We start from the raw sequence: 22,098 nt of genomic DNA, 5'->3' as shown, positions 1-22,098 counted from the left end.
AAAGCCATGGCCTCAAGCTCAATGCCAAAAAGTGCATTGTCATCCCTTTTGGTAAAAACTCTGTACCCATGAACTACCACATAGGCGGAAGTCTACTTAACACCGAAAGTGTGATAAGAGACCTTGGGATACAGGTGGACAGTAGTCTCTCCTTTGATAATCACATTGCCACAGTAGTCAGGAAATCCTTCTATGTGGCACACCTCATCACAAAATGTTTCTCATCCAGGAAAAAAGAGGTAATTGCTCCCCTCTACTCATCACTCATTAGACCCATTACAGAGTACAATGCCCCTTTTGGTATGTACCTCACAAGACATCTACAACTGGAAAGGCCACATAAATACCTCACAAAGAGGATTACCGGCCTCAAACAGATGCCCTACGCAGACAGTCTCAAACAACTCCAGCTTTACTCTGTCGCATATCGCCTACTCAAAGGCAATCTCTGCCTAACATACAAAGCTATGTCAAACCCAGAGCTGTTGGACATGCTCCACATAAAGAAATCCCAATCCCTCCGGGCTACACGCACTTGGGACCTTAACCATGTCACCACAATAAACAGAACATGCAGGAGGGATAGATTCCGGTCTCAGAGACTTCCCATACTCTGGGACAAACTACCTATCTATATCAAACAAAGCTCCTCATTAGCACTCAAGAAAAATCTTGATGATTGGATGGGAGCACAGGAAAATAATTTTCTTGGGTGGCAAAAGCCAGGGTTCCATTTGGCTAGGCTTGTATAGGCCCTAGAGCCAATAGCTTAGTACCTACTTATGAATCTATGAACATGGCATATCACAGACATAGGAAAATCTGTAACTTTTCCTATCAGGTACCACCCAAAATCTTCCATACACAGTCTTTACGCATGCTGATGTCAGTAGCTGCTATAAACACATGCAGAGCATTGTGGATTTTTATCACCATTACATTTGTTAAAGACAGTAAGCAAAATGGTACTGGTGAACACAGATGGCCACACTTTTCAGATCTCGATCCATTTGTTACAGGGATTAGTTTCTGTAAGTGAAACCTCTTTACAATGCAACAGTGTTTCTTCCTTATGCACATCATGTAGGAATCACCTTAACCACTAACTGGTCACGTTAAAGGATTATGATTTTGATGAAGTGTCAGCATGCAACAATGCAGAAAATCAAACAGGGCAGCAACACAACAGCAGAAGTGGGCAAATGTAATACAGTTGTGTCTCAGTAAAAAGAAATAAAAATGTCATAACAGCACAAACAGGTATAAAGGGATGGAGCTGACTATGACCAGGCATCTGGAGTTCAACTGGCAGTCTTTGAAATTAAAAACCAGGCAGGAAAGTTTCGGAGTGAAAGGAAGCGGCTCTCTTCCCTCTCCCTGGGGATGGGGGGAGTTGCAGGCACACTACATAAGGCAGTGCAAACTCCCTGGTAGGTAGACACTGGGTAAATCATCGCTGAGTGCTTCAGGGGAGAGGAAGGACTGCTTGGAGGGAATGTCCTTTCTTCAAAGTGAAGGGATAACTTTAGGGATCAGCCCACTGCACTTCCTCGATGCAACAACTTTGCTGGATGTCCTCAAGGAGTAGGCCTTGAACAGGAAATGTCAAACCACCTCAGCTGCTGTCCAAATGAGGGCCCTTCCCAGTTGACCTTCACCTTGATGGTAGGGACAGGAAGGGGAGTTGTCAATCAACAGACAAGCAGGGTCAAGAACAGGAGGCTGTACAAATTGCCTAAACAGCTTTACTTTAAGAATGGAGATAACATAACAGACATTATAAAAAAGTAAAATAATTTTAAGCAACTAAAGCACATTTCACCCACATTTGGGGCAAAAACATCTTCCCAGTGCACACACTGGTGAACAGCAGAAGTAGACTGCATAACTGTTTAAAGTTTTTTGAAGCATGAAATGCTATTTAACTGCTCATGGATTGTAGTGATAGCTCCCACACCTCAGGAAGTGTGTGGGGGAAGGTTACCAATAAGTGAAGGACTACAAATTGGCATCTTTACAAAAAAAGATACAGTTCAACTATTTTATTATGTTCAGAATCTACAATTATGAATAGGTTACAGCAGCTCTGAAAAGAACATAAAGCAAAGTAATTCATACAAAAAATGAGAAGTATTCAGGTTGCAGACGGTGTAAAAGTTATCTGACTCACTACTGCCATACTATTTACATTACAAAGTTTTAAAAAGAATATAATTTCCTTACGCCTTGCATGTTTTGCATAAAATGGGACTTGAAATGGACTCTGGGAACAAGAACACATTGATATAGCAAAGCCCATAATGGCCACTTTGTGAAAAACATATTAAAATAAAATAAATTGCACTTACAGTGATACTGATGCATTAAAATGGCTCAGAATAAGAACAGAAAATAAAAAAAATTTCTGACGTATAGTTTTCCTTTAAGTGAGGAAATGAAGCTTCTAACAACTCTCTTGCATTTTAATATTAAAAAAACAGACAACAGCTACTTAAGCAAAATAGACTGCAAACCTTTAGTGATCAAGAGCAACTTACATGTGCAGAAAACAACATGGAGTTGGACACAAAAGGTTCTCTAAACACTTTGATAATGAGATTTAATTCCCTTATGTACTGCCGAAGCTCGGCCATGAAAGCCTTAACCATGTCATAGTACGTTTGTTCGCCAGATGTAACAAGTTCCTCATCTGTCAGTGGTCGTTCACCTAGATCTTCTTCATCCTGATGGAACATGTCCATTAGAACCTACATAAACAAAAACACACACATATGCACTCATTACTTCAAAAAAGCAAAATATCATTATCTGACAAACAGAAAACATTACAGAAAAGTCACCAACTATAACACGAGAACAAAAGGGCATTCCTTATTCAGCACAATTTGGGCAAAAATGTATGGTATTCTTTTCTTGTGTGAGAGACCGCAAATTGCATATACATCTTACTGTTTTAACTTGTGAACAATTCAAAGTTTCATCAGTTTTATGCGCATGAACTTCCACTCTGAGCATGATGTGATTAAAATCACCTTCAGGCTGACGAGATGGCTTTTCAGAACTAAGCTGTTTTTTTTCTTAAATAGAGAAAACAGACTACAAAATTAAGCCAAACTAAGTTCCCCAACATACCTATGCTAACTTTACAGCCATGAAAAGGACAATGTACCACCTTTAAATACCCAGCCGTAAGACACTCGAGTAAAACTGCAGGATCAAAAATGATGCCCCAAAACAGCAAAAACTATGCAAATCATTATATTCGAGGATGATTTTTACAAGGTAGCTGGTAGTGGCATATTTATTTGTTCTCCAGTGCTTCTTGCCTCAAATCCTACTATTGCACAAATATGATCCAGTCTTTAGCTTTTTCTGCAGGGTTGCTCTAGAACTACATCAGAACTATATATTTCTCAAAGGAGACTCCCTGTTTTTATTTCTTTTACTAATTTAGACTCCACTAAACAAATTAATACTTTCAACCTGAAGCAGACATTTTCAGGTGGTGCTGGAATAAAAACCAGAAAACCAACTAACCGAAATCAGTCACTTGGGGAATGATACTAAGACATCCTAACTATAAAACAAACTAAATCAACTTTTACCTTCAAATTAAGGAGAGAAACAGAATCATGAATGCTACAGGAAATAGCACCCATAATGCAAATTTTAGGCCACAGTGTTTAAACAGAATAAAATTTTCACTCATCACTTACAATGATAGTCATTTAGACCTCAAGTTACAGCAACATTATGTACTTGATATTTTTGTAAACTTTTATGCCCGATACTCAAAATAATTTTAATATAAACATTTTACAAACATTGCAGTCTGTCAGTTTCAATAGCCATTATGATTTTAACCTGGTAGTACTTATGTCAGTATCTGTATAATGTTGTCATATTATTTTATAAATTTCAGGTCAAGACAGCTAGATAAATTGGTCTTGTACAGCATAATACATCATGAACAAACATCACCAAAGGAAACGTCACAATAGCATCTTAAAAGTGTACATGTCTACACTTCAGTAAAAGCAGTGGTGTTGCCCTCCATACCTTGACACAAAGTAATCAGTTTTCCTTGTTTCTTATTTTATCCAATTATATTAGCTGCCTTTGTACATTAAGAAAAGAAAGACACTTCCTTTCAACCTTATTTTTTGGCATTCTTTCTCGCCCCACTGTATGCCAACCTTCAGCACACTATGACCAGTTAATCTAGTCATCTCCCTTACCTAGGCAAGGGGAAACAGAGAAGCATTCATTAAGGCAGCCATTGTTTCTCCACCACCCTCAGATTTTTAAATCCTGACTCTTGCACATGTTCATTTGCATCCTAGGGTACTGGCACACAATAGGTCTGTAAAGTGTTGACCGAGTCAACTGGCTCTGCCTACCCTTGAAGACATGCACCTCTGTAACAGCTGAAAAGTGCAATTCCACAGTTTTGGGAGCTTGCTAATGTGGGCTGATGACAGAATAGCACCTATGAGGTTTGGACATGACTACTGCAAGTGCATTCTGTCTGGTAATGGAGACAGTACTGGTCTCAACACAGCTACGTGCACCCAAGAATCAGTGCTCTTTAGTTCCTTCTCTCATCAGAAGCAAGATCAGCATTAATCCCAAACTGCTTCCTAAGAAGTAGATTAACCCAGATGTTGGTGGGTTCGGTACACTTGCTATAGTCTTCACCTGGTAGATACCCTTGGTAGGGCCTATAGTAGCTGGATGCAATTGACAGCCAAGCTGCACCAAGGCCCTGAAAAGGTTCTCACCAAAACTACAATCAGATACTAAGTGAAGCCCCACACATACTGACAGTTCAGAGACAAATAGAATCAATGCCCATTTGCTCATTTGTTCATCAAAAGTAAAGCAATGGCAATAATCCTAAAATGGCTCCTAAGAAGCAATTAGTAACTGGTAACCTCTAGGAAGGCTAATAAATAATCTCTCTCTACCCCTTCTCTCACCAGGAGCAAAATGGAATCACTAATCCCACAATGATTCCAGAGAAGCAGTCCTTAGGCTCTCCAGTGACTGGCAGTCCAATCCCAGACATTACAGATGTTAAAAGTGAGATGAAAAATGGATTAATACCCACAGTATTGCAATGTGTGCAGAGTGTTATTGTGAAACAGAGGCTAACTCAAACGTTTAAGAGTCTAAGGGGAGAACTCTTCCAGTTTGATATTTCAGTACCCAGTAGAATGAAAGGATGAGATGGGAAACAGTAAGAGTTGGTAATTCAAAAACCAAGTCTGAAATCAAACAGGGACTGGGCACGTGAGAGGGAAAATGTTAATGCAGTCGCACACGAGCAGTACCCTCATAGCACTTGCAGTTATATAAGAAATCGCATTTCTCAGCTCCTCCCACTAAATAGCTAGATGCAATTCCTTCTGAAATCAGTGAATGGAAAGAGAATATTTTTCAAACTGACCCTAGCCAAGAATGTTAAACTCCAAAAAAAAATTAACAGAATTTAAAATGAAACTAATATAATAAGGTGGTTTATGATTACCTAATTTGATGGGATACATTATAATTAGAAGTTATGTACCTACCATAACGTTCCATGTTAGTTGTCTTCTCTCGCCTTCTTTCTTGCTGGATGGGTTCTCCTTTTACCAGCTCGAGGCAACCCTATATCCCATGATGCAAATTACCTCAGATCTCGTTTGGCAGCTAACTGACCCTGCTAAAGACTATCCTAACATAATTAGGAACCATGGTTCCTAAAAGAAGTCCTCATAACAATGCTCCAGAGGAAGCAATCTAATAGGAACTCTCCAAGATCTGTCCAGGCCAGGGGAAGGAGGGAGGGAGAAGACAACTAACATGGAGCGTTATGGTAGGTACATAACTTCTAAATGTTAAGTTGTCAATCTCATTCTTGCTGGATGGGACCTAGCACCTGTATCCCGGGTGGCTCAATGGAACAGACTCTTGAGAACTGTGGAACCAAAACTGGCCCTATCTCTGGAGGCCAAATCCAACTTGTAATGAGACACAAAGGTATGGCGTGGCCCAAGTAGCTGCTGAATAGTGTCAATGGGAAGTCTATCCTGAAAGGCTACAGAAGTGGATAGACTCCTGGTGAATGTGCTTTTGGCTTAGAAGATAGTTGTTTGCCCTTAGAGAGTACACATAGGAAATGGTGGAAGTCAACCATCTAGATAAGGTCACTTTAGAAACTGGAAGACCTAACCTGTTTTCTGCATAGGAGACAAACAATTGGTCTGATTTTCTAATTTGTTTAGTCCTATGCAAGTAGTACCTGAGCTGACGATGAACATCCAAAAATGCAGCTTCTGTTCAGCTCTGTCAGAATAGTTAGGAAAGAAAACTGGTAGATCAATAGACTGGTTAATATTGGTTTGAGATACAACCTTGGGAAGAAAGGAAGGGTTAGTTCTGGCGGTAAACCCTATCCTTATGAAAAACCAGATAAGGTGAACGAATACAGAGGGCCTGAATCTCAGAAACTCTTCTTGCAGAAGTAACAGCCAGCAAAAATATAGTTTTCCACGTCAATAACTTTAAAGAACACGTGGTTCGAAAGGAGGTAGAATTAGGGATGCCAACATTAAGTTTAGATCCCATTGCGGAGGAGGATGTTTCACAGGCGGTTTTAGGAGAAAAACTCCTCTTAAAAAGGCCTTGCATAACCTATGAGACATGACGTTACTGTCATGCAAGCCAACATGATACTTGGAAATAGCAGCCAGTTGTACTTTGACTGTAGATGACGAAGATCCCGAATGAAAAACCTCCGCCAGGAAATCCAAAACAGAATGTACAGGAGCGGTAAAAGGATCAATATTTCTGGCGTTTGCCCAAATCTTGCTAGCATAAACAGTTCTAGTTGTCGACTTTAAAGAAGACACTAAAATGTCTCTGACTGAGTCAGAAATCATTGGTAGCCTGGCTAGGGAAGGAAGTGGAGCAACCAAGCAGTGAGGCTGAGAGAATGAATGGCCGGTGCTGCTGACCCGACTGGTGGATCAAAAGATCCGGAACTGGGTCCAGATGCCAGGGCTGCACCAGAAGATGATGATGTAGAGCGGAAACCAAATTTGTCGAGGCCAATATGGAGCAATGAGGATCAATTTGGCTCTCAAAGCGGTGGCTTTCTGAATGACTTGTGGAATCAATGGAAAGGGAGGAAAAGCATAAAGAAGTCCCGAGGCCAATCCTGGGTTAGAGAGTCTTTCAAGGGTTGGCCTGGAAGAGGAAATAGTGTGAAGTAATCTGGGCACTTGCTGTTTTGAGGGTAGCGAAAGATCGCAACAAGGGTGCCCCACTTCAGAAAAATCTGATCCACTACAGATTGATTGAGAGACCACTCGTGAGGCATCAGAATAGATCTGCTTAGCCTGTCCGCCAATAGGTTGGACCTGCGTTGCTAACAGAAACCGCTGAGAAGAGATTTGCCAAAGTCTGAGAGCTTCTCGACATAAGGGATAGGACCTGGTTCCGCCCTGTTTGTTGATGTACCAGACCACGGACATGTTGTCCGTCTGTACTGCAATAGTCCCTGTGGGAAGAAAGTGGGCTTGCAGCGTTAAAAGCACTGCTCTCATCTCCAGGACATTTATGTGCAGGTGGTATTCTATGGGTTGCCGTCCGTGGACCATCCTGCCCTGATAATGCCCCCACCCGATCAGAGAGGCATCCGTGGTGACTGTGGCAACTGGAGGAGGGGAACAAAACTGATGAAGAAGAGGGAAGATATCCACCATCGTAGATGAGCCCTGCACGACTGTGTTACCAAGATTTCGTGTCTCATGGGCAGATCCGACCACTGCGTGAATAACATCCACTGCAGGAGAGCCAGTGGAAGAAGAACAATGGCCGCAGCCATTAGGCCTAGAACTTTCAAGACAAACCTGGCTTTGATCTTGTTGCTTTGTAACAGAAGCTGAACAAATTTCTGGATGTCCAGAATCCTTTGATCTGTTAGCCTGGCTAACATTTTGACTATGTTAACTCTGCCTATAAAGGTGATAGATTGGCAAGGCAGCAGAGAGGATTTTGAAATTCCTAGACTCTTGCAAAGCTGTAGGGTGTAGTCTCTGGACGAAGAAGCTGATGCTTGGAGGTGGCGGAGAGGAGCCAGTCGTCCAAATAAGGAAACACCTGGAATCTCGGCGTCTCAGGTGAGCTGTGACCACTGCCATGCATTTGGTGAACACTCTGGGGGCTGAAGTGAGGCCAAAGGGCAGTGCTCTGAATTGGTAATGACTGGCTCCCAGCCAGCGGAGAAACCTTCTGGAGCGTCTGTGAATCTTTATGTGATATCTTGAAGGTCTATAGAGCACATCAGTTGTCCTTGCCCAGAAAGGGCAGAATGGATTACAGCGTGACCATCCGGAATCTTGCCTTTTGACAGACTTGTTTAGTCTGCTTAGGTCTAGTATTGGTCTCCAATCTCCCGTCCTTTTGGGGACCAAAAGAATCTTGAGTAGAAGCCGGATCCTACTTGGTCTGCGGCACTGTTTGGATGGCTCTTTTCCAGGAGTTTTGAAACTTCCTGTCTTGCCAAATCCCTTTGACCGGGTGAGATATGTCTGGAAGGGATTGTGGATTTTGTAACCCTCGGATATGATCGACTGTACCCACTTCTCTTGTGATAGGGATTGCCAGGCTACTGGGTACAGCGAAATTCTTCCCCGACTGCCTCCAAGGGTGGACAGTAGGGATGCTGAAAGGGCTTCTCAGGAAGAGACTCCTTGTTGCCCTGGTTCTGACCCTCTGCCTCTGACGTGTGTCGGTGTAGCTCCTTGGGCTTTCCCCTTCTGACCCTTGGGATATGGTCTAGAAGGAGTGGAAAACTGGACTCCAACGGCAGAAAGAGTTTTACCGTCCTGCTCACATCTGGTCAAAGTATCCTTCACCTGAGGTCGAACCGAACTGTCAAAGGGGTGTTGGTGAAGGGCTCCATCGGCCGCATAAGATATGAGCCACATGGAGGAGTTAGATATGGAATTCAGGATAGCAAGCTGTGAGGCAATCTTTTCCTGAGCCCCAGCAGCAGAAGGATCCTGGACTACTTCTCCCAGTTCCTTGAGAATATCTCGTTGAAGCCTGGTGAAGTGACAAAGGTAATTCAAAACATCCGCTTTCCATACCTGTCCATGGTCCTAGAATCCTTATTAGGAGGATGGACAGGTACTGAAGGATCCGCCAGTTCCTTCTTAGTGCCACCATAGCATCCACAGACACACCTTTGGACAGGAACTGTTTATCCGAAGGGGCTGTGATGAACTTGGATGGTCTCCTGGGGACAGGTTCCACAGAATCTGGGCCACTACCTGCATGAGTGGGTGCCAGGAGGTGGAAAAGCCTCCAGGTATACCGACTCATCCTCGGAGGGGTCAATGGAGGCCAATTCCCCTCTGTTTGAGGAGCTCAAGGATGTCTGAAAATGAGACATCCTCAGAACCCTCCGACTCATCTAAGTCGGTATCAGATGTAGTAGACTCAGGGGAGTCTGTGTGTTTCCTCTTACGTCCTCTTCCGGGGTTCCCCTGCAGGGTCAGGAGAAACCTCGGAAGAGGAGAGGGAAACCTGGGGCGATGGATCCCTGGGCCTGAGAGCAAGAGGCTGGCAAGAGGCATCTGCAGGCACTGATGAGGGAGGAGCTAGAGGGATAGACCGTTGACCAGGCTCAGAGGCCAGGACACTCCTCATCACCTCAAAGGCTCCTCTCCCGGGAGACCTGAACACACCCGCTCGAAGAAACAGGAATGGTAGGCTCAGATCCCTCCAAGGAAGGTCTCAAGGAGGAGATTGGATGTATCGGCTCCGGCATCGGCTCGAACTCTGGTGTGGAGTCGGAGGAGGAATCTCAGTCTGTTGAGGCGGGCTATGGAGCATTTGGGCCAGTGCCTGAGACTTCAACAGCCTGCTTACCACCCTCTCCAAATCGTGGTCAGACAGCCTGGAAGATCTCGAAGATCGGCTCCGATGGCTCCGCTCCGACAAAGAGGGACCGGGATCTCTTACGTTGAAAGCCATCGGGGAAGTCCCTTGTACCCCAGAAGGAGCCGAGGATATCTCGGCTCCGCAGCTGGATAAAGTGTCGGCTAGTCAGGGTATCTGAGAACCCACTACTCTAACAGAAGAAGTATGAGGAGGCTTGAACACTGTAGCCTGAACCTTGGTGGCTTAAGAGGTTTTCCTGCCCCTGGCTTAGGAGGAGAACCTTCAGGTTTAAGTAAACCTCGGAGGATTAATTTGTTCCTCCTTTCCTGCAGGACTCTCTGGCTAAAAGCATGACGAGTCCTGCAGGTGCAAACCAGGCAATACACACAAGAAGTGTGACCGTCTGTCAGGGACATTTTCTGACAGCACTGGTCACACTTCTTGCCTTCTCTAGACATCCTAAAAAGGATAGACACAAACAGTCCCCACAAACACACAACAATCCCTACACAGACACACAGGAAGGGAATAACTTGGGGAACTAGGCCTGACTAAAACTTTAAACTGAAAACTATTATAAAAGTTTAAAAGGAAGGGAATAGGGTGGGCTGTAACTAAGTACAGGCTAATCTAACACTAAAGGGAAAAACTAAACCCTAACTGAACTTTTCTTCTTTAACAAGAAAAACTTACCTCAGCTGGCAAAGGAGACCTCTTTAGATCTGCATCATGGGATATAGGGTTGCCTCGAGCTGGTAAAAGGAGTTCTCGAGCTAAAGCAAGTGAACCCATCCAGCGAGATTGACAACTTAACATCTACACAATAAAGGCTGATATACATAACACAAGTAATGAGGGGCATCTTCACCAGAAGACTCCTGACAAGACAGCAGGATTTGTGAAAGAGAGAGACTTGCCTCCCTTCTGGTTCCTGGAGAAAGACCACTGGGAGGGGGGGGTGCACAAAGTACACTCAGATGGCAGACAGTGTCTTTTGGTCCTGCTCATTTCTACTTGGTGTCCTTGACCTTTGGGTCAAAAAGAGAAACCAAATTGACAAAAGACATCTTAAAGCAGTCTGCAAAGTTACATAACCACATCCAGGAACGTATACGCATAGCCACTGGCTGCATTGGACAGCAGATGCATAGACATGGTATTGACAGACTGCATAGTTGACAACTGCACATCGAGAGTCCTCTGCATCTCCAGGGCCTGTTGTGTCTTCACTATCTTAGACACTTCAGACACCAGGTCATGGTGATGTCTTGTCAAATGAGCCAAATAATTTAGAGTTCTTAGTGCAAAGGTTGCTGAGGCACTGCAGTGCTTTCCTAAATGGTTAAAAGTCCTGGACTCCCTACCTAGGGGATGGGCCAAGGAACTCTCTTCTGAAATATCTTTTTTGCTGTTTTTGCTGGTGGCCGCTACCACAATGGCATAATCTCTGGACCCCTTACTCCAATGCGGCTGGTCCTTAGGAGCTGTTAAGACTATCAGATTTTCTAGGGATTGGTTCCACCACATCTAGTTCTCTCCATGGCCTCCAGGATACCAGATCATGTGTTCATAGGTTTATGGATGTTTGGGTGTTTACTAGGCTAACGACCACTACAGCCTTTTTAAGCCTAGCCATGCATCCCAAATCTCTAACAAGTTCGAGTTCCCTTGATAAGTGTAAGCAGGGGCTTGGGAAGTGAAACACTTACAAGCAGGGGCCAGGGAAATTAACCATTTACAGACTGTGTCCATTAGCGACACAGGTGCCAAACCAGGGATGAATTTTTATATTCAAATAAAAAGTAACAAAAGAAAATTGGAACAGGATAATATTCCTGGCAAAGTGTATAATGCTTGGCATACAGAATAACAACACAAATGTAACACTATAACAGGTTCATAGGTGGTTACTGGGCTATTGAACTGAAGGTCATTATAAAGCCTAGCAGCATGTCCCCAGTATAATACTAGAAAAACCCAATATAAAGGATCTTGCCTAAATGAGAGATCTTAGTTAGCAATGACAGCCTATATCTAGGAGAGTCATAGGTGAACTCCCAGGCAGGAATTTACGGTTTTCCATCCAGTGATCCAGGCTACACTTAAACAGGGTCATAGAGGGGCTTTGTTTGATGTGAATTGGTAGCCTATTCACCAGGAGTGGCAACCTCTGAGAGACATATCTGTCTCTCCAGCAGGTCCTATTTATATCTCAGGCCAGGTTATGGTCCCTGGAGCCGTTGACCCTTGTCCCATTTGACTTGCAGATGTGCAGCATTTCCATTAGGTTTGGATCCAAGCTTGCTCTGTACGCCAGGCACAAGTCTCCTCTTAGTAGTCTGTATGCTACTGAGTGCAGTGAGAGTGACCTCGGTCTGTCAACGTATGATGTGCAGGAGACCCTGAATTTTCTTGGTTAGAAATCTCTGAGGTCTCTCAAGTTGCTGCAGGTGCCTGGTAAGGTGCATACCAAAGGGAGCATTGTGCTCAATTACTGGCCTGATGAGAGCCGAGTATAGGGGGGTAATGACCTCTTTCACTCTTGAGGCAATGCCTCTGCTAGTGATGTGTGCAATGTAGAATGCCTTCCTTACCAAAGTAGACATACATGGTGGTCAAAGTTTAGGCTACAGTCAACTTGGGTTCCCAAGTCTCTCACTACTGAGTTGTTTCTTAGGGTCTTATTATTTATATGACAGTCTGCAGGGATATAATTTTTACCGAAGGGGATAATAATGCATTTTTTTGCACTGAGTTTCAGTTCATGGCTTTTGTACCAAGCGCTGGTTTGTCTAAGTCCCTCCTGAAGTATATTGACATCATTTGGGGATTCAATGATTGCACCTAATCTGCAGCTGTCAGCAAACTTAGTCTGCTGCAGCCCCTCTGTTTTGGCCTGAACTTCTGTGAAGTTTATTCCAAACAGGGGGCCCAGCAATGACCCCTGTGGAAACCCACTGGTGATAGGTCTGCTGGTTGAGGTAAAGTCCCCAAATTTGACTGAGTGTGACCTGTCGGTGAGAAAATTAACAACCCACCTGACAACATACGGGGTGACATTCAACTGTGAGAGTTTATCAATGATGCCTGAATGTGGCATGTCCAAAGGGTGAACCACCCAGTACGTCGACGGGCCCACACCAAAGATCTATGAAAACATCGACTCCTCCAGAGATGAGGTTTTGGTGGTCCAGCCTCTACACTGGCAAAGTAACTCCATAAGATCGCCGGGGGGGGGGGGTTGTCGCAAGGGGACTTAAGGGAACACTCTCCTTCTACAAAAGTCAGTACCCTGAGAGATTCCTCAGTGGACTCTGCTTCCTCTTGCAACAGCTCTTCTTGTGGCCCTCCTGGACTGTAAAGACCACAGGGATGAAGAAAAGGAAGGGGCCCTGGTTGCAGGGTGACCAGAGGCGTGGAGGTGTGGGCTGTCCCAGAACTAACAGATGCAAGTCTGCAAAAGTCCAGTCACAGATGGGAAGGATTGCCAACCACTGTCTCCAACGTTGAGAAAGTCCTTTCCACTACACTGAATGCAAAAGCCAAGGTGAGATGGCCAGAACCAACACTCCTCAGAACAGAGGACCCAAGTTAGATGCCAGCCTCAATGGCCAACTTGACTTGCTCAAACACAGAGACCAGAGCCAAAATGTCAAGTACAGAGGCTCCAAGGGGAATGGACAACTCCAAAAGTCAGATGGTCGGACCCCAACCAAGGAACCACAGCTGCAAATTCTTGGCTGCTGAGCACCCCCTGCTTTGACATAGCTGGAGTTGAGAAGAAGAGGAAGGGTTCAGTCTCTCAAGCAGCCAAGCCATCAGAGCCAACCTCAGTGATGACAAAGTGACCAGATTTGTAAGCCCCGGAGCCAAAGGGCCTGGGGGAAGAAAGTGAAGGAAGGAGTCAAACTCTGTGGCCCTGGGGCTGTGGTGGCAGGAAGCCACCTTAAGTGAATTTGAGCCGGCAAGAAGAAGCATATCAACTGCTCCAAATAAGACGACTGCAAACTCCCAACTGAGCAGAGACACAAGCCAAGCCAATAAGGCCACCAAAAAAGGCTTTGAAATCCTACTTCCAGTACTAAGGTCTAATAATCTGAACCAGAGAAGTTCAGATCTGAAGTGGACACAGAGACGACTCTGGCAAAAACTCCATCACAGTAATTGGAGAGAAGGGGGAATGCAACCTACCAGAACCAGGCCCACCCTTGACTAAAAAGGGACCGGGGACACACAGACCAGGGAACACTAGTTTTTCTGAAGATGGCACCATAAGGGAATTGGCTTCCAGAGAAGGGCCCTAACCCTTGAGCAGACACAGACTGAGACATTGAAGATCACTGGATCTTTGGTTGAGGCTGATCATAAGGGCTGACAGCCACTTGCTTGCGGCTCCCCCTGTCCTTTTCCTGTATCGTTGGGTCCTTATCTTTTTCTTTGCCCAGCCACTTATCACCCTTGTCAGACTTCTTCATGGGTGAAGAGGAAGGGGAAGAAGCAGAAGCCACTGTTGAAGGCAACTGGCCCTCTTTGCCCGGCACTCTAATTGCCCAAGCCCAAACCAGCATAAATACTGTACTCGATGTCAAGATCTGATGTGCCGAAACAGCAGATGCACTGATCTTTTACATCCTAGGAAGACAGCCTGTGGCCACAATCCACACACTTTTTAAAACTTTGTCCTTTTCTTTCTCCATATTAAGAACACTGAGGTGGAAACAAAACAAGTTAGACAACACAGAACAGCACAGTAACCTATCTATCCAATAGCCTCTACCCCCATATATTTTATACCCTCTACAGACCAGCTTTATTTACAATTATACCAGTTTTCTTGTACCAGGAAATATCATTGCCTTCAAAAGGATCATACAGTATAACTTAATGACAACTTGCAAACCAAACTTTATTCAAGTAACATTTTTTAAAAAATATAATTTTAGCATGTACCAAATTTTACAGACATACTCTGACTGTATACTTATATGACAACTCCAACTGCTAGTGCTGTGCTAACTTTAACCCCTCCATCTGTGCCCATCAATAGTATATTTCAAACATTAAATACGCATATATTTAAATGTGTAATTTGGTATTTGATTTTAATTAAAAATCCCACATTGCTTTACCTATTAACCTCCATGATTTCCACCTTAAACTACCCAAATCTACAAGTAATGAGCAAGATCCCTCGCTTCAACCCACGCATCTCAGGTTAATTGCAATCCCACTGGCAGCTTCATAGATGTGCTCCACCACCACCCTATTAAGACAAACAAGCTTTCAAACAAGAAGGCAACGATTCTTTGCCAAACTCAACCACTGCGTATTACTTTCAGCAACATAAAGAAAAGGAAATTTCAATGTAATTGCTGCAGTTACAACAGTTCATTTTTGACGTCCAGATCTAGCATTCTTACAGAAATTAGTTGCCAATTTTTTTTTTCCACATTCAAGCTGTAAATGTTCCAAGCTCTTCTTTCTACTGCAAAGATTGTTTTTATTGTGATAACATACGCTGTGCTGCAATCCAAACTTGTTCCCACTGCCCTAGTCCTTTCCTCATTCCCTTTGACCTCCTTGGGGGGTTCATACACACTTAATGATTCAAACTTCCTCTTTTTTTTTACCAGTAAATATCATGCAGCCATTACAGAATCACATCTGGAACACAGGAAGAAAGAAAACAGTTTAAGCTTCGTAACACTGTATTCCTTCAATGTCATCCCAAAACTGCACCCTCCGCTTTCTTGTAAGAAAGGCATTGAAAAATCTCATTCTTTACTCAAAAAGTAAATAAACTCATACCCCTTTAACTTTTGTGTTTTTTCTTGTCGCTTTCGTAAGGAGGAGACTTGGTCTTTCAGTCTAAATGTCTCAACCCCTCATCTATGCAAGTCTTGGTTGCTTAACGTTTCTAGCCTGAGTGATGCAGCCTGCTCCACTTTAATCTGTGCTGCAGAATGCAGCACAGTCCAACTTGCCAAATTATTTTGTACAACAGGAACACACAGTCCAAGCCTTCCACTTTTTGTGGTACCTTATGACTGGAATATTCTTCCTAATGACTTGCACATCCACCTGCTTTTCCTCCAACATTTCTACTTTATTCAACAAGAAATTGCATTTCTCTTTTAAATCTAAATACTCCTTTCATGACTCCTAGATGACACCAGTACATCAGAATTTATAGTATCTACCACTTCCGACTCATTCACCTTTGGTTCTGCGACACATTCCGCCAGCTGTGTGTTGACTATTTTAATCTCACTTGTAAAGGTCTCTCTTAAACCAACCAAGACAGCATCTACCATTATCAATTTGTATGCATCCTTTTGTTTAGTGTGAAAATTTAGGCTTCTGCTCATTGCTAACCATTATGGACTATTGTGATCTGTAGTGAGAGTAGGGAACAGGTGGAGGAGACCCTGGAGAGATGGAGATATGCTCTAGAGAGAAGAGGAATGAAGGCCAGCAGGACAAAGACAGAATATATGTGTGTGAATGAGAGGGAGGATAGAGGAATGGTGAGAATGCAAGGAGTAGGGGTGGCGAAGGTGGATGAGTTTAAATACTTGGGGTCAATAGTTCAGAGTAACGGTGAGTGTGGAAGAGAGGTGAAGAAGAGAGTACAGGCAGGATGGAGTGGGTGGAGAAGAGTGTCAGGAGTGATTTGTGATAGACGAGTACCTGTAAGAGTGAAAGGGAAGGTCTACAAGAGGGTAGTGAGACCAGCTATGTTATATGGGTTGGAGACAGTGGCACTGACAAAAAGGCAGGAGTTTGAGCTGGACATGGCAGAGTTAAAGATGTTAAGATTTGCACTGGGTGTGACGAGGTTGAACAGGATTAGGAATAAGTATATTAGAGGGTTGGAAGGTTTGGAGACAAAGCCAGAGAGGCAAGATTACGATGGTTTGGACATGTGCTGAGGAGGGATGCTGAGTATATTGGGAAAAAGATGCTAAGGATGAAGCTACCAGGTAACAGGAAAAGAGGAAGGCCTAAGATGAGGTTTATGGATGTGGTAAGAGAGGACATGTAGGTGGTTGGTGTGACAGAGCAAGATGCAGAGGACAGGAAGAAATGGAAACAGGTGATCCGCTGTGGCAACCCCTAATGGGAACAGCCGAAAGAAGATGATGATGGTGGACTCTCTCTGTAAACATACCCAATTTCTCCACAGGCTTGCTTTCCTTCCTTTTTGCCCAACATGCACCCCCTCCCCAATGCGTACACACGCACGCACACACTGGTCTAAAGTCATGAAAACCTATTCTCTACTTCTTCAACAGGAGGTCTCTCCATAAGGCTTGAAATATTACATTTTCAAATACCAATTTCCAGAGCAATCAAGGAGCACGTCTTTTTTCTCCAGAGCAACATCATAGGAAGTTATGGTGCCTCTCTACTGACTGAATAGCTGTTCTAGTAAGGAGAAAGTAAAACTGTAACTAAACACACAGTAAAAGACAATTCTCAAATAGATTATGATTAGTCACATAAACCTACACAGAATGCATTCTGCCAAGGATATCAGACATCCAAACAGTATTCAAAAACTTATGGGTGTTTTCATCATGCATAGTACATCATATGAAATACAAGAGCGTGCTGGTATGAAATGGATACTTGGGTGCCAAAATTCACAGCTTTCTTGCCCTCAAAAAGGGGAGGTTATATCCAGATATATCAAAACTTAAAAAACAAAACAAAATGAATAATCTTACATCATTGCAGAAAAATTGGGACAAAGGTGACTGGGACCTTATCCTAGCCAGGGGAAATAACCAAGATAAACAGCATAATATATAGTGATACACAGTACGGCAACAGTCATGTATTCAAACAGCTACTGTTATGGTAAGTTTACTCACACGATTGTACTATGTTCATCATTAGATCACTGTTGTAGTAGTGTAAAGCTATATGGGAGCTGAAGAACCAGAGTCCAGAAGATCCTGGAGAAAAAAAGCAAGCAAATCTTGTTCTAGTTCTTAAAAAAGGGTCAGTTTTGTAGTACTTCGTGAAAATGTGCAATGAGGACCAAGTTGCCACCTCTAGAATAACTACAGGGTACATCCCTTTCCAAAAAAAGCTCCAGAAGTAGTCATGGCTCTAGTGAAGCATGCCTTAACATTCTTGAGGGTGGGGGAGGGACTTTTCCCATAGTTGTTGTTGTTCGTCTTTCCGCTTTTCCCGGTTAGGGGTTGCCACAGCAGAACTCCGGTCCGCTAATGATTGGCAGTAGATTTTTACAGTGCTAAGGTGCCAGCTTGACCGCCCAACCTTCAACGAAGGCACACCCATTCACGCATGTCTTTTGAAGGCCACTCGACCATGGGGAGGACATGCAGACTCCACACAGAAGGCTCTCCAGCTGAGAATTGAACGGAAGAACCTCTTGCTGTGATGCGACAACGCTACCGCTGCACCACCATGGCTTAGGGACTTTTCTCATAGTGACAATAGCAAATCAAATAGCCTGCAACAACCATCTGGAGACTGCCTTCTTGGATTCTTTTTTTTTTCTTACCTTCATAGGAAATAAGTTTGACTGACAACCTGAAATCTTTTAACATATCCAGGTGGTATTTGAGCTGTCTGTGAACTTCCAGAAAATGCAGAATTCTTTCATTGTTGGTTTTTAGGGTTGGGGAAAAAAGATCTTCTTCTTTCGGCTTTTTCCCAGTTAGGGGTCGCCACAGCGGATACCTGTCCGCTCATGATTGGCAGTGGAGTTTTACAGTGTCGAGTTGCCAGCCTGGCGCCCAATCTTCCACAGAAGGCACACACATGCACACACTCACACCTAGGGCCAATTTAGAGTCTCCAATCCACCTACAGCATGTCTTTGGGATGTGGGAGGAAATCAGACCACCCACAGGAAACCCACGCGACCACAGGGAGAACATGCAGACTCCGCACATAAGGCACCCCAGCCGAGAATTGAACTGGAGAACCTCTTGCTGTGAGGCGGCAATGCTAACCGCTACACCACCATGGCCGCCCATTGGGGAAAAAAGATAAATAGACTAATTCAAAGTAAGTTCAGAAACCACTTTCGGCATAAATGAGGGATTTGTTCCAAAAGTCACGTTATCATTATGAAAAACTAAATAGGGCTGAACAGACATGCCTGCTTGTTGCATCTCAGATATTCTTCTACTCAAAGTCAAAGAAATCTGTAAAGCTCTCTTTCAGGCAAGGAACTTCAGGGAAGTACCAGCTGCAAGTTCAAATGGACACAAAGTCAGCTTCTCCAATACAAAATTAAAATCCCAGAATGGAGATGCCTGTTCCCTAGGTGAGTTTATATGTGAAACCCTTTTCAAAAATTGTTTGGCATGGAAAGAAGAAAGGAAGGATTCCAATGGCAGATCTGATGCAAAGGACAAAAAAATGTACTTAAGGCAGGTCAGATCTGAGCAATTTACACAGGTACTAGAGTAGCAGAGGAGCCTCTGCCTACATTGGGCTTTGGTGTCCACTACGGCATCAACTAGAAAATCTCTTCCATTTAGCTAAATTTGATTTTCTTGTAACAGGTTTTCCAGTCTTCTTGAATACCTGCTACACATCCTCTGTAAAGAGGTCCCTGAATGGGATCACTAGTCAAGGTGTAGGTTTCTGAATGTTGGTGTGGATAGGAGATCCTTTATCCTATGTGAGTAGGTTCACTCTGAGAATTTTTTTATTTTTTTTAGTAGTTGCCATTGCTCAGGTACATGACAAGGGGCAAGTGTCTGTTATGACTGGAGACTAACAGCTCTACCGGAGAAGTTTCCCACAGGTGGCCAATTTTCTGGAAAACCTCTAGGTGTCCTAGATCTAGCTCAGTGAGTCTGCATTCAGTGTTCTGTTCAAACGGCAAACATCACTAATGGCTTTAAGTGTTCTTTTGGGATTTAGGTTGCCTAGGGAGACTGTGCTGAGATTACACCTCCCAAGCAATCATGTACAATGTGTATGGGGGGGGGGGGGGGGTAAGAGATGGTTTTCATTGGTTTATGTACCACAAGATGTGATGCAGTCTGTATTCACCAGAAGTGGTCCTGGAGTCCACAATTGATTCAAAGCTTTTAATGCTTTTATCAGAGTCATCATTTTCATGACATTTATACATTTTTCTCATGAAACAGGGATTCCAAATTCCTGAACATTGATCTCTTTGGACACCACTCCCAAGGCAAAGTCTGAGGCATCTATTGTTACAGAAGGATTTGGAATGGGAGGGGAAAGGAGGAGACAGATTAAGCTGAATCTGATTTTCTTTCTTGATGAAACTTCAAACTTGTACAAGAAAGGACAGAGGGTGCTAACGTGCAATCCAAAACAATTTGTGGAACCACTGAATCTTTCTCATTTGAAGTCTGGCTAAATGGACAACGAGAACTGCTGACAACATGAAGCCAGAAATTCTCTGGACTTCCCTTGTTATGGAAGTGGACTGCTAAGCCAGATCCATAAACTGTAGATGGTAACAAGAAACCTTTTCTGGAAGGTAGGTAAGCCATCATGAGAGAGGTATCTAAAAAGCATCCTAGAAATGTTAACCTGTGAGATGAAACTAGACATGATTTTTCCAGGTTTAGTTTGCAACAAGGTTTTCAGAAGGGTTTTACGTTAAAAAGCAGGGACACCTGTGTGTCAGTGCAATCTGCTAAGATGAGGCAATCGTCCAAGTAAGGGTACGTATAGATTTACTGAAATCTGCAGAAGGCAACTACTGATGGAGCAATGGATTCCCATTGCAATGTTAGGCCTTTTGAATTATTCTTAGTACCCAACAATCTGTAGTTATTTGTTTCCATAAATGCAGGGAAAGAGAGAGAGGCTGCTACTTTCAGATGCTAACCAAGGTGGGGAGTAGAGAGAATGCCTAGGTAGTTATGCACTTTTTGGGTCTAGGGTAGTTATGCACTTTTTGGGTCTGGAAGTAGCACTGAGGGCCATTCTCCTTCACTTTTCTCTTGGATTCCCTTGGGATTTCTTTTTATATTACTGCTTATTAGATTTTTGTTGACCTTGCTTGAATTTTTTGCTGAAGAAAGATCTGGGGCTGGATGTCTTAATTTCTGCCATACTTAACTGGCGACAAAAAAAAAAAAAAGCTGCTTTACTCCCTACATTAACTTGTCCATTTTCTCTGGACACTTTAGGATGTCCATGACAAAGACTGTAGACCGGACTGTCAGCAGTTAAATAAATGCATACAAATCAATGCACCAAGCAGTAAAAAAACTCATGCGAGCCAAAAATGGTTAGCGCTTTCGTTTAATCCACTATTAAAGTTCTTCAGACAACACATACAGTTCATCACTTCCTTTAAATAAGACCTAAAAACATTTCATTGGTTAAGACAATTATTTAAAGTGGTTAAGACAGTTACTTAAAGTGATACTTCCTTAAAAACATTTTCAATGGAGAATTTGTCACTATTTATAAGAACACAAGGCACCATCTCTACCATAATAAAGTTGAATTATAAATACATATACAACACATAAGTACATATTTCTTAAAAATCCTTGTAGTTTAAAATCTACTAAATATTTATTCATATAGTGATACTAAAAAACCTTGCTATTCGATCTTTATAATTTCTTTCTTTCTAAAGCCTTTAATTTTAACACTGCAGAAATTGAGGTCTGTTCATTTGTACCTGGCCATGAGTCTGCTTGCAGCTGAAGCTGCCATTTTAATTCCTTTAATTCTAGTTGCAATCCCCATGGTTGTTTGTCATTTATAAGTACATGGTCAATGACACAATGAAAAATTAAATTTTCTTAGATACAGCCTCAAATCAATCATAGTGTTAGTATAATTAAAGTATGGGTACTTGCGTATTATCGCAACCAGATTTTCACAGGTTGCGAAATTCGTAATGTTACTGACAAAACAGGTTTATTAAGCTGGAAACTAGTGTTAGCAAGTAAGTAATAGTGTGGCACATACGGGGTTAGGCAGGGAGAGGAATAACTGCCAATTTCTCGAGTCCTGCCTGCCGTGTCTCATTTTGCCGGCGAACTCCACACTGCTACATTGCATGACAGATCCTGCCTTCCTGATTACAAGCGCAGGCAAGGGAACTTAATCTGGAGCATGCCATCTGAATGTCCATGGCCAGTAGTCAAGTTTAATTTCATTCATCAGAATGAT

At 43.1% G+C, this 22,098-nt stretch overlaps 1 protein-coding gene across 1 annotated transcript in view; it reads right to left on the bottom strand.

The window, feature by feature from the left end:
* The window catches only part of LOC122792379 (son of sevenless homolog 1-like), a 401,109-nt gene that overhangs the window by 143,643 nt on the left and 235,368 nt on the right, over window positions 1–22,098 (bottom strand). The window contains exon 4 of the mRNA XM_044060165.1: window positions 2,538–2,747. Coding sequence (XP_043916100.1) covers window positions 2,538–2,747 — 210 coding nt within the window. The remainder of the gene's footprint in view (window positions 1–2,537; window positions 2,748–22,098) is intronic.

Source organism: Protopterus annectens, chromosome 1.part2 (genome assembly GCF_019279795.1).
Source record: "Protopterus annectens isolate FY-2018-M chromosome 1.part2, PAN1.0, whole genome shotgun sequence".
NCBI lineage: Eukaryota > Metazoa > Chordata > Ceratodontiformes > Protopteridae > Protopterus > Protopterus annectens.
This window is presented reverse-complemented; position numbering and strand designations above follow the sequence as displayed.